Here is a 14,030-nt window from a genome sequence, read left to right as displayed (position 1 = left end):
ATTTTGTGCTTCTTCAGATTCTTCATTAAGTGGATAAGTTTCTGAGGTATGATCAACTTCTAGATCATTAGCTTCTGAAATTTTGATAGCTCCTGAGCATCCATCTTTAGATGGATTGTTTCCTTCTAAACTTCCAACTTTTAAACATCTAGCTCTTGTTGTGTCTTCGGATACACAGATTTCTGAAAAATTTTAAACTAGCTCTGACATTTTACTATCAGGATCTTTGACATAAAATTTAATATGTATTGACTCTTCAACCATATTGGTTTTAGATTTATACATTTTGTATGCCTTAGAGCATTCAGAGTATCCCAAAAAGATACCCTTCTGAGCTTTAGCATCAAATTTCTTCATATAGACTTTGTTGTTTAGAATGTAACAAGCACATCCAAATTTATGAAAATAAGAAATGTTTAGCTTTATTCCCTTGAATATATCATATGATGTCTTATTAATAATAAGTCTAATATAGATTATATTTTGAACATAACATGTTGTGTTTGCAGCTTCTACCCATAAGTACTTTGGTAAGTTGTTTTAATGGATCATGGTTATAGTCATTTCTTGTAAAGATTTATTCTTTCTCTTTACAACTCCATTTTGCTATGGAGTTCTAGGAGAAGAGAATTCATGGAGAATTCCATGTTTTGCAAAAAATAGTTTAAATTGCTCATTTTCAAATTCACCACCATGATCACTTCTTACCTTTAAATTTTAGATTCTTTTTCAGTTTGTACTTGTATGCAGAAGATATTGAACACATCATATGATTCATCCTTGGTTCTAAGGAATTTAACCCAAGTCCATTTGCTATAGTCATCAACAATGACTAGACCGTATTTCTTCCTATTGGTTGATTTAATACTAACAAGATCTAACAAATTAATGTGAAGTAGTTCTAAGGGTCTAGAGGCAAAGACAATGTTTTTATATTTAAAAGATGTTTTATTGATTTTTCCTACTTGACATGCTCCACAAAGAGTGTATGAGTGATAATTGAGGTCTAGCAATCCTTTAACAAGTTTCAAATTGCTAAGTTTAGAGATTAATCTACAGTTAGCATGACCTAACCTTCTGTTCCAGGTCCATTTCTCATCACTCATTGATAGAAAGCAAAGTACATTTTAATCAACCAATTCAGAAAAATTAATTTTATACACATTTCCCTTTCTCTTACCTTTGAACATTATGTACTTATTAAACACTATCACAAAATTGACTAATGCTCGGTAGGTTATGTTTAAGTCCATCTACAAGCCAAACATTATTAATTTAAATAGAGGAGTTACCAATAGTACTCATACCAATGATCTTTCATTTATGGTTTCCTCCAAATCCCACAGTTCCTCCCTCTTTTAGAGTTAGGGTTTGGAACATAAGCTTTTCTTCTGTCATGTGTCATGAGAAGCCATTGTATAGGTACCATGACTACTTCTTTGCTTCTCCCTTGAAGCATATTTGTAGCAAAGATAATTTGAGATTTAGTTACCCATAATTTTATGGGTCTTTTATGGTTAGTTCTGACGGGTTTCTTCTTGTTTTGTACCTTTGCTCTCATATGATAAGGTTTAGGATTATTCAAGACTTTTGATTTAAAAGTTTTTTGTCTTAAATAGACCTCTGCCTCGGGTTCTGCACCTTTCATAACCTTAACTCTTGTTATCTTAGGCTGTGGATTCTTCAGAACCTTTGACTTTAGAGTCTTAGGGTCTAGTTTCTTCAGAACCTTTAACTCATCAGCTTTAGGTTCTGACCGACTCAGAACCTTTGCATTTTCAGTAGCAGGTACAAAATAAGAGTCAAGCCTTTTCTAAGGAGAAATTAAGGAGGAAGGGTTTGTTGGTTTACTCAATGTCTCAAACCTATGATTGAAAGTTTTTTGTGAGAAACCAAGACCTTCCCTTTGCTTCTACTTACTCCATAGATCATGGAAGCAAGTTTAGTTCTGTTGAAGCCATTTATAATAAACTCTTGAAAAGACATTTCATTTTCATCAAGAGGTTTATCAGACACTTCCTTTACTAGAGCAATATAATCCTTCTCAAGAGCTTCATTTTTTATTTTGAACGGAATTTAATTCTTCTTTCAAAAGATCATATTGCTTTTTCAATATTTTCATGTGTCTTGCTTTCTCTTGACATATTCACATGAGATATTGAACAAAAGTAATTAAATCAGAACGAGATAGTTTAGAAAATACCTCATCCTTCTCCTTCTCCTCATAATGAGGTAGAGCATCAACCAAAATTCATTTAACTCTATGATGTCTTCTATAGACCTTTTTTTGAGTTGGTTTGAGAGTTTTTCTATCAGACACCATTCTAAATCCATTGACTGGAATACCATTTCCATCTTCTATAATATCCCACAACTCATCATCAAGGCCTATGATATAAGTATACATCTTGCCCTTCCACCATTCAAAATCAATATAGTCTCCATTGAAACTTGGAGGTTTAGTTGTATAGTTGTTCTTTTCTGGATTGCTATAATCTTGATTTATAACATCATGTAGAATAGGAGTACCACTCCCAGATTCAAAAACACCAGACATGATTCAATATATTTTTCTCAGGATCTTTTTTGCACCACCGTTAAGTGTTAAGCACAGACTGTGCTCTGATGTCAACTGAAGGTGAAAAAAATACAAGGAGGGGGTTGAATTATGTTGACTTTTTCTTTTTTTTAACTCTTAAGTCAGATTCTAAACACACGATTTTAGAATCTAATTCAGTCAGAGGTAGGCGGTGAATAAAATAAGCAAGAAAGAATAATAACACACATAGTTATCTTGGTTCCTATCACAAGTTGAGAGTAATTCAGTCCTTTTATACTTACAAGAGATTTTCACTATAATCACATAAGATTGCAATTTTCTCAAGCACACAAGCAAGATACTTTCTTTGCTCAAACACACAAGTAAGAGACTTCCTTTCCTCAAGTACACATGTTGGAGACTTCCTTTGCTCAAACACTAAAGTAAGAGACTTCTTTACTCAAGCACACAATCAAGAGACTTCCAACGCTTAAACATTTAGTAAAGAGACTTCTAACAATCTACCTAGCAGATAAATGATTGTTGGGTGAATACACTTGATATACAATCAGAGGTGTATAAATAATACAACACAATAAGACTTTTTATGACTTAGGGATTTCTAATATTTACAAGTATAAGAAATACTAAGTAAACTTTGTGTTTTAACTTTGTCATACCCTCAAATTTACCCTACCCCATATCACCTTCTTAAACCCTAATTCATGAGCACACATACCACACATGCATCTCATATACATCAATACTTAATAATCCCCGATAATCCATAAACTCAAGGCATGAGATTCATATGTGAAAATTCAAGACCCTCAAGTCATGTTGAGGCGTGCCCAAGCCACCTTAGCCTTAATCCCATCCTCAAGCATCCCACAAATCTCTATTCATAGCATTATAAATAAAGATTCTAGTGTTAGGATCGAGGGTGGCAAAAACATTGTAAACTTCGACATACACTCAAAGTACCAACACATAAGAGAGAAACAAGTATTACTGAAAAAATCTACTTGCCTACCATTTGTACTTTTATGAAAATAAATTTGTTTTCTATTTAAATTCTTTCTTTACTTGTTTTTCTTTAACATTCAAAAGACTAATTTCGACTGCGTCGAAATCAGTTAGTTAGTTTATTTTTATAACATAGTTATTTTACTAGAAAATACCCAACATTCATTACAAGCAATCCGACAACATTGAATGCATACTTTCTCTTCTCAGAAACTTAGCACAAACTTTCCCTAGAATTTACTAGTTTTCTCCTTCGAGTAATTAACTCAAAACAAAATGATTGTTTACCAAAAACACCGGTGAACAAATTGGCACACCCAATGGGACGTTATTTGTGAAATTTTAAGTTTATTTCGAAGAGTATTCGCCTTTTGTTTTTGTTGTGATTTTCTCTTGAATTTAATAATGTTTTATGGATCTTGATTTATATGTGCTTCATGAGTGGTAAAATCTTAGTCGAAATGGTTTTTCCTAGAAATACATCACTTCCCCAAAATAATGCTCTAGAGAATGAACAACCTGGCTCATCAACGGTTGGAACAACAGAATATACTAATCCCATAGGGACTAATGCACTTGTCCTCAATCCAATAGCGAGTACGACTTTGATGCCAGGTGTGGTGGTTGCATTTCCCGTGGCAACAAGTATTCTGACTACACCCAGACTAACAAGCGCTCCTTTGATGGATCCTAGCCATTCTTATCTACCAAGTTTCACGATGACATCGGTGTAGAGGGATTTTCCCTACGGTATGCCAACTAAAATGATGGCAGGATTACAAAGTAATGTTTCGAAGTTTGCAGATAATAACGCAACGATAGCATCCCCTTCGAATGCATATGTGGCGTTAGGGCCTACTATTAGTCTCCCTAGTCGAGCGACACAGCACAGAGGGATTGCATTTGCTCTCATGAACGTGACTGCTTTTACGACAAACTTCATGCTATCTATAAGTACAACAAATGGATGAGAGTAACCACGAGATGGTTAGCATGCTTACTCAGCAAATGTGTACGGTATTTAAACCCCTGATTCAGAACACTAACCAGAGCTACCAGTTGTTGGTCAATCAAATGGTCGAATAGCCAGTTTTTTCGGCACCCCTCGGGCCCAAGCACAACCAAACCCTCAAACTGAGTCAGTCAGGCCAATTGGGATCCCTGACAATGGAGGTACTCCTTTTACTCAGAGGCAACAACAACAAGAGATACCTCGACTTGTCGGCCCCATATAGTTATGGGAGGAGAAGAACGGATATCCCAGGTTAATACATGGGTAGTCGTGTCGGGCAGGAACTAAGATGTTGAAGAAGTAGTAAGGAACGTACGACAAGATAACCTGAGGGGCTAGAATAATCTAGCCCATATGGTCGAAAATATCCTTGCTCAGAATGGCCTTAATGTAGGAATACATAGGTTAAATTTCGTGTCTCCCTTGACTGGATATGTTTTGTAGACATAACTTCCCATGGGATGGAAAGTCCCTGAATTCACTAAGTTTGCAAGAGACACAAGTGAGTCGACTATCGAACATATCGCCTGATACCAAAATGAAGTGGACGATATAGAAAACAATGAGAATTGGAAAATTAGATTCTTTCCAAATTCTCTAACAAAAAATGCTTTCACATGGTTCACGACGCTCCCTCCTCATTCCATACATAATTGGAATCAGTTATAAAGGGTATTCCATGAGCAATTATATATGGGGCAGTCGAAAATTAGTCTTAAAAAATTGACTAGTGTGAGTATAGCTGTTAAAATGGGCCATTTGGTCCTTAATTGGCCGACCTTAGCGGGCCTAGGACTTTTTAGGGTTGGGCCATAAAAGCCCTGTTGTAATATGGGCTCAAAATTACTACCTGAGTTCGGCCTTAGATGCGCTTCGGGCTACCCGATCCTAAACGGTTTTTTTTAATAAAAAATAAAAATAAAAATCTCATAATATTTATTATAAATGAAATTAAAAATTATATTATTTTAAACATAATACAATTTTAAGTACTATATTATCTTTTATAAATACTTTAATGTGTTTTTAAATACATCAATTGTCTAAATTGTATAAAATAATACTCGAATATTTAACATAAGAGAAACTAATAGAATACGAGGAAAGAGTGTTGATTATGTATAAGATTTAAAAGAAAAAGATTGAATAGAATAGATATAAAATTTAGTGAGGTGAGAAAAATCAATGAGTTATTTTAGAGTAAAACAATATAAGTATTAATATATTTTTAAATTTTTTCATAGATATGTGGGCCTAATGGCTATGCACGACCCATATGGGCTAGGCCTAATGGCTATCCACGACCCATATAGGCTAGCCCTAATGGGTAGCGGGCTTTTTAGGGTTGTGCTAAAAAAGTCCTGAATAATATAGGCTCTAATTTTAAGGTCCAAGCCCTATAGTTTTTTGGGTCGGACGAACCGGTCCATATGGGATAGCCCATTTTGACTGCTCTAAATGTGAGGCGCAGGGCGCCCAAGTCAATTGATGATTGCCTAAATATTTTTAGGTTGTTGAAGGCGAGGTGTTTTACCCAAGTGTCTGAGCATGAGTTGGTCGAAATGATCGTTCAGGATTACGACATAGGATATGAGAAGGTCGGAGAAAATGATATAAATGTGGTTGAACTTAAGCCAAGACCTCCCTACGTTTGTAAACTATTGAAACCATCAGACGGAAAAAATTCGGTCGAATCAAAAAATGATAAGTGTGTTGCCAAAACATATACCTTCGATGTAACAAATTGCAACAAGATCTTTGACCACTTAATTGTCGATGGCCAAATCATAGTCCTAAGGGACTAAAGATGCCTTTAGAGCAGCGTAAGAAAAGAGGGTTTTGTAAGTTTCATAACTTGTTAGGTCATAAAACCTCTCATTGTGTCCTTTCCGAGGACTTGGTACAATGAGCACTAAATGAAGGGAAGCTAAAGTTTGATGACGAGGCAAAAACTTCAATGCAAGTGGATGCTGATCCTTTGCAGATTAAGGACCCTAACTATACAGAGTCGCTCAAGTGCTTAATGGTTGAGGCTACTGAGAGCCCTGACGTAGAGATGGAGGTCTCTGAGTCGAGTTATGCTGAGAAGGTTAAGTCATCCTACCCTATTACTGAAGATGAGATTATTGACTTCCTTAACCGTTCGACAAGCAGGCTACTGAGAGCTATGTGTTGGACGGAGAATGATTTGAACATTGGAAGACCGTTAATTCATAGCATTACAAATAGAGATTCTAGTGTTAGGATCAGGGATGAAAAAAATATTATAAACTTCGACATACACTCAAAGTACCTGGACATAAGAGAGAAACGAATTTTACTGAAGCAAATGTACTTGCCTACCATTTTTACTTTTATACAAATAAATTCATTTTCTATTTAAAGTTTTTCTTTACTTGTTTTTCTTCAACATTCAAAAGACTAATTTCCACTTCGTCGAAATCAACTAGTTAGTTTATTTCTATAACATAGTTATTTTACTGGAAAATACCCAACATTCATTACAAGCAATCTGACAACACTGCATGTATATTTTCTCTTCTCAAAAACTTAGTATAGACTTGCCCTAAAATTTACTAGTTTAATCCTTTAAATAATTAATTCAAAATTAAGTGATTGATTATCAAAAATATTAGTGAACACACAGCCTATTATATATATATATATATATATATATATATATATATATATATATATATATATATATATATATATATATATATATATATATATATATATATATATATATATATATATATATATATATATATATTTATTTTTTTATTTTTTTTTATTTTTTTTATTTTTATTTTTTTAATTTCGTGCAAAGAGTATGAAAGAGTGATCAATTCATATAGTCCATTTGAGAGCCATTTTTCACCAAAAGTAATCCTAGACTGACCCATATTTTAAGGCAACTAATCAATAGATCACCATATATAGCATACAAGTTACAACTGACTTGTTACTTGTTTCCATTTGTTGTAATGAACAATGGGACTTAGACTTTGATGGATTTTATATTTCATATCATCTATATATGTGGAGCTCATACGTTTAAAATATCCATATGTTTGTAAAACGATTGTTGGTCAGTTCCAAAATGCGAATGTTGAAGATTTTGCCACCTTTCCATTCAAACGGAGTTACCTGATTTTTCATTCGATCTCTTGAAAATGACCTCTGATATTTTAGAAAATTATCTATTTTTATTTAATAACATACATTTGGATTTGGTCGTAGAAAAAAGAAAAAGGCTACTAGGCCATTATCAAACAATTGCGTGCAGAGTTTTTGTGGACCATTATCAAACTTTGTTTTGTATTTTAGTGTTTACAATTAGGTCATTCTCTTTAAATATACACACACATATCATGTTTTTGGTATTTCGTATAGCATCTTCCTTTAATATAATGGGGGCTTCAAAAGGTAAAGAGAGATAAGACTCAGACTCTACGACTTCCTAAAGAGATTAGGAGGATTCTTGATTTCTTGCATGACTTTTCTCTCATTTGCATGTTGATGGGACCTCTAACCGCAAGTCCTCAACCACCATGAACGTGGCCTCAAGGTTCTGGAATACGTCAATTATTCATTTGGTTTGGTTGGTAGTAGAATAAAGAAATTTTAACACAGCTTTGCCCACATTTAATACATACAAGTGTGGAACTACCGTTCTTCCAAATCCTCAGATTGGATAGGAAAATTAAGTTCAAAGTAATATAATAATAAAATGCTTCATTATATTGCTTCAAATATACAATATTCAAGCTCTAAAACAAGGAAAAGCCTTTAACTGGATTAGCTCTGTAAAGCAAATTTGCTATTTGCAGCACCAAGTTCGGCAATTTTGAAAAAAAAACATTTTGCGAAATCAAATTATAAACCTACTATAGATATCTTCCCGTGGATATGCACATGATAAGATCTCTGTACATCTTGAAGACATCAAGCTTAAGATTAAAGCATTGAGTCTAGATACTGATAATAATGTTTTCTGGTGAACTCTAACAAGCTACCATACATTCGATCAGCCACGCCGACAAACAGAGCCTCTGTGTCAGGGCTAAAAGATATACCAGCAATCTCGCCAAATATATCTATCTCTTGACTATGTGCATAACCAGATTGTGAATCAAAAATATGGACGAAGTCTGCTGGCTCAGCCATGGCCAAAAACCTTCCATCTGATGTGAATCTTAAGCCCCTTATGGCACCTATTCTTCCCTTTAATACTGCTAAAGACTGCGAAAGATTTCTTATGTCCCACAACCTGCATGTTCTGTCCTGATTTCCAGTAGCCAATATTTGTCCGTTAGGGTGCCAAGCAGATGAGAAAGAATAGTCCAGGTGTCCTCTTAGGTTTCCAGTGATCTGAGGGATACCACAAAGTGCATGTAAAATCAGAATTTTAATAAAACACCAAGGATAGTGTAATGACTAAAAGCATCTGCAAATTAAAGTACCTTCCCCGTGTTAGCGTCAGCTATCAAGCCCTCGGTACTGTCCCCAAGAACAGCTAACAACTTTCCGTCCGGACTAACAGAAGCATTCTGTAAAAGTCAAATTGTTATTGCAAAGTGTTCTTATTTCTTAGAGGTGAAAATTAAAATATCAGCAGAAATATCAGTTGATGACACTCACATTGACAGACCAATCATACTTGAAACAACCAAGAGGAGCAAAATTCTCTGAATCGAAAACCCGAATTTGGAAATCATTATTTGCTGCAATGACCCTCAATGACCCACTGCAAAGACACAGACGAGTTAAAAACCAACCAAGTAAAAATAATTAAACATAAACTTCGACGTTTAGATGATTACCTGGGGTTGCGGAAGACATCCACTGCATTGGTTATAGCATTATCATCTGTAGTTATTTTACTGCAGAATGCAACTCCAGAATGATTCAAATTCTGGTACAAAAATAGTTTAAACCCGTTAAAAAGGGGACCTTCATAAGTTGCGATTATTCAATTGAAAGAAAGTATGATATGCCCAATGCCCATCCATACCTTGCAAATAAGCTCACCGTGGAAACCACCTGCAACCATCAGGTTCTCCTTAACAGCCATGGTGCTAATTTGCACTCGCGAGATAGGGTGGGCTAACCCAGAATGCTTCTTCTAATGAACATAAGGACAGTAAAATAAGATGATATTGAGTATAAAAGAAACAGATTTTGTTTGATCGGCTAAGTAGCTACGTACAAGGGTTGGAATAATTGGTTTTGCCACATTAAGCACTTCTTTACTCCTTCGTAGTAATGAGGACCAATGCATCACGGAGTAGTTTTGCATAAGGTATACATCATGCTTTGATGTCGCCCACAACAGATTCCTCAGCTACAAGACACGTCGATAACATCAATATCAGCACCCAGAGAGAAATATATTGATTATAAAACAAGATATTAAAATCACTCTAAGCAAATAAGGCACCACATTCTAGCATTGAACATGACCCGTAATTAGAAAAGAATCTATGAGTAACAACAGTTACTTAAATGTTAAGATCGGTAGGGTATTTGTGTTATGTTAATGTGTTAGTGCATATGATTGTGACCGGATCAAGTTTGATGCAATATAGGTTTGTATTTGACCTTATGTTATTTGTGTAAATACAGATATCTAGCAGCATTATGCACAACAAAACCTCTTTTCCCTTTTCCTTAACAACTCCTAAAATGTCAGCACTAGGTAACTGCAATCCTACTTTTTTTACCTGTGAATGACAAGAAGTTTATTTGTGGAAGATATTGGTCTTAAAAGATAGGGTGATAAAAGATAGAAAAGTCTTTTTCCTTTTCTATCCATCTCTTAAAAAAAAGGTCGACTCCAACAGATAGGAGTGTAAAAAATGATGAACATCAGATATGGGTGGCCAGACTACAGATGATGACAGCGATTTTTGTAGAGACTGACAGAAATGAGAGAATGATATGGTTATAATCAAGTATAATTGCCAGAGTAATCACTGCACAATCAATCACACAACATCATGGAAATCAGAAATTACTAATGTATGTAAAGAATTATGATATCTAATAGGAAGGCTAAAACTAAATATTAGAGATTTTATCCAATTTATAGAAACTGTAAAATTGATAATATTTATGAAATACCAGAATTTATAAAAATGTGAAATTTTTTTTTTTTTTTGTTACTGAAATACTACCAGAGAGTTAAAACATAAAAGAAAAAACATAGTTCGATGACTATAAATGCAGAATGAAACAATATCCACAGCAGTAAAGAGGTGCTCAAAGTAGGGAGGAAACTGTAAACAGTAAGAGATGTAACTACTCTAATATTGTATACACATTTAGATTCTATAAATATACGGCCAAACATCATGACGTGAAGCTTCTTTTGACAAAACAAAATCAATCAATGACTACTAATATCAGATATTTGTAGAGCCCTCTCAAATGTGGTCAAATATTTTCCTATCATACCATAAAATTATGTCCTCCCAAGCTGCTCACTTTCCACCTGCTTTAAGAGAGAGATAGAAGAGGCCTAAATGCATAAACTGGTTAAGCAATAAACTACAGTATATTGCAGAGTTAAATAATGCTGCAATATTATATGAACATATATCAATTAAAAGGAGGACAAATACATAAGGGAATAATCATGTACGGGAAGTAACAGATGTAATAATGGAAAACCATAGAACTAAAAATTAGTGAGAAAAACAGTAATATTGAAACTTAGCTTAAGAACTAGTACTATTAACTGTCGTTACAGTGGCTATTATGAAACTATGCAAGTACATAATTTATCTTTGTGCCACAAGTGATAACTATGACTGCTAATTACTTTGTCATAAGTCATATCCCACCAAATTTAATCTTTCCATATAAAAGGGTAATTGAAGACAATATGCCAACCATGTATAGTTTTCTCTCCAAGAATTAAGTCAGGAACTTCACAGGACTAATATTTGACTTAAAAAAACTAATGTACTGTGCCCAACTATTTAGTGCAATACTCTGCTAAATCCAGTTAGGAACAGTACTGGCATAATCCAACTCATGTGTTCTGAATCTTAATTGACAGGAAAGGTATGTTATATAAAGTCTATAAATCTCTAGTCTGATCTCAAGTATTGTATGTGGGCGTCGATAAGTGGCTGCGTGTGCACAGTCATTATGTTAAATGTAAGAAAAAGACGTTTTGCTTCCAGGGAATCACTAAAATTTTAAGTATGCAAGTCATACTTCCTTGATGTAACCGTATCCATCAATTGGCATGAAAACGTCCTGTCAGTAGAAATTAGAAAAGAATATCCGAAACTGCCGAAACATCTTGATAAAGAATTTATCAAAAAGAAGGTTTAATTTTTCAAATCTGAGCACCGCATAAATTTAACCGTAAGAGAAATATAAGGTCATGGACAAGAACAATGTTTTCACAAATTAGTAAGTAGTCTTTGAAAAACTCTGAAACTTCAAGCTGGTAGGAAGTTAGTTTGTACAAGGTGAAATTTCAAAAAATTTGGTTTAAAAACATGCTTAGATTATTGACCTATTTGATCTTATTTAAGTATAAAAGCATTTGTGAGACTCTTTGAATTGTGAGACTTTTTTAGAGAACTTATGCAAACAGTTTATTCAATATCCACAAGATGGTTTCAGCCTATGAACTTCTGCTTTTCAGGATAGCCTAAAAAAATAGCTTATAAGTTTATATGAAAGTATTTTGAATTTATTTTATATTTTATTATAGAAATAATACAATAGCTTATACATAAGCACTTATACAAGAAGTGTTTGATTAAGTTTATTATCAAATATCCTGCAAAACTAGAATACCAAAATTAAGCAAAGAAAAGTTTGTTATAGTCATAACAACTATTAATCAAGTATGACTCCAAACAACCGTTAGAACTAAAGCACTAGCTGAATGTATTATAAACCAAATTAAATAATCCAGTAATCAGATAAAGTAATTCACAAAAAAAAAACAATCCATTAATCAGAACTAAAGCACTAGCTGTATGTATTATAAAGCAAATTAAATAATCCAAACAAAAAACAACCACCATGATAGTACAGAAGTAATATAAATATGGCAAATAGCAGCAGAAAAATGAACTAAAACTTCTATTTATATCTAAATATAGCAATGAATTAAGTATAAATCACATGAATAACCATCCAATTCAATTACCAATAAAATGAACAAAATCTCTACCTGAAAATGCACAATTGTTGATTTGACAAGCCTGGTATTAAACTGAAAATCATAGAAGGATTTGCCTTTCTGCACTCCCAGACATTCCTGATAACCAAAAAAAAAGGTTTAGAAAAGTGAAAAACGCAACGAAATTAAGAACTGTAACTTTTCAACCGAAACTAACCTTATCAAGTTCCTCGTGAGAGCGCGTGAGGCTCTCGTAGTTCTTATACTGTTTCAAACGAGTCTCACGGTATTCGTCTCTAGTATAATTAAGCATCTCCCATGGAATTCCCTGAATATCTTTCCCGTTTCTTGCTTCCAAAGCAGAAGTATCCGTCTTGGCATTACTCTGTTGTTTCAAATCAAAATTGAACTTGTTCTCGTTCGCTATCTCAATTGAACGATGAAATAAACGAAAATTAAATAGCGACGAGAAACGGTACCGTATCGAAATCGTCTTCGGAGTCGGAATCGGAGGTACGGTGAGGAACATTGTTGGAGAAGGTTTCTTCGTCTTGGAAATCAGAGAATTCGAAGTAGTCGTCGTTAACGTATTCAAGATCGTCGTTGCTGAATTGCTCCATTATGAGTGTTGTTGATTAACAAAGAGGAATGAAAATGAAAGAAGAAGCGAAGAATAATGTTGAGAAAGAGCAAAGAAATGAGTTACGGATAGTGTTGTACTTATAGAGAAGAGAGTGAGAAAGAAGGTAGAAGCGTAGAAGGAGGTGGAAAGAGGTGGGGTCCACTTTGGTATTTAATCAGGTTGTGGGCTCCATCTAACCGGCCGTTACTTTACGGCTTTTTTTGTTCTGCCGTTAACATAAGGGTTTAGGAGTTATTCTGATCTAATCAAACCCATTTAGCTCGGATCCATGTTAAATTTTGAAAGTTATTGTGCATTTGTATGGGTTGTTTCCTATTTTACTCTTCTATTAGTTTGCTTCAAACGGTATGTTTCAGAAATTTTTATAATTTTCATAAAAGAAATTTCCATATATTCTCCCAAAGAAAATTGAAAACTTGCTATATTCTTCAATATTTAATTCAATTTTAAAGTTCATAAAACACATATCATACTAACCGCATATTTCTAAACAGCATTAATAATTTTTACCTTGATGGAAAATAATACATCAATTTTTGTCGCCTACATAGATATTTATAGGGTAAAAAATTATGATACTTTATCATAAAAAATAGTCATTTGAATTAATCTCATTTTAAGAATTTTCATATTATCTTCATTGACAATCATAATTCAA

General features: G+C 33.9%; 1 protein-coding gene across 4 annotated transcripts; it reads right to left on the bottom strand.

Annotated features, from left to right (window-relative positions):
• Positions 1–8,295: 8,295 nt before the first annotated feature.
• Positions 8,296–13,441, bottom strand: LOC127084190 (uncharacterized WD repeat-containing protein C2A9.03). Of its 4 annotated transcripts, none has more exons than XM_051024590.1 (9): positions 13,209–13,441; positions 12,947–13,114; positions 12,781–12,867; positions 9,790–9,924; positions 9,595–9,705; positions 9,404–9,495; positions 9,222–9,327; positions 9,044–9,130; positions 8,296–8,951 (listed from the first exon to the last, which is right to left on the bottom strand). In XM_051024590.1, the coding sequence occupies exons 1-9, from the start codon at positions 13,347–13,349 to the stop codon at positions 8,538–8,540; spliced, it is 1,341 nt and encodes a 446-aa protein (XP_050880547.1). In that variant the 5' UTR covers positions 13,350–13,441; the 3' UTR covers positions 8,296–8,537. The 4 variants fall into 4 exon arrangements, with proteins under 4 accessions (XP_050880547.1, XP_050880548.1, XP_050880549.1 ...); XM_051024591.1 differs by lacking the exon at positions 13,209–13,441 and adding an exon at positions 11,037–11,076 and having other exon boundaries at positions 12,947–13,115; XM_051024592.1 differs by lacking the exon at positions 13,209–13,441 and adding an exon at positions 11,037–11,073 and having other exon boundaries at positions 12,947–13,115.
• Positions 13,442–14,030: the final 589 nt, after the last annotated feature.

The sequence above is a fragment of the Lathyrus oleraceus genome, chromosome 5 (assembly GCF_024323335.1).
Source record: "Lathyrus oleraceus cultivar Zhongwan6 chromosome 5, CAAS_Psat_ZW6_1.0, whole genome shotgun sequence".
Taxonomy (NCBI): domain Eukaryota; kingdom Viridiplantae; phylum Streptophyta; class Magnoliopsida; order Fabales; family Fabaceae; genus Lathyrus; species Lathyrus oleraceus.
This window is presented reverse-complemented; position numbering and strand designations above follow the sequence as displayed.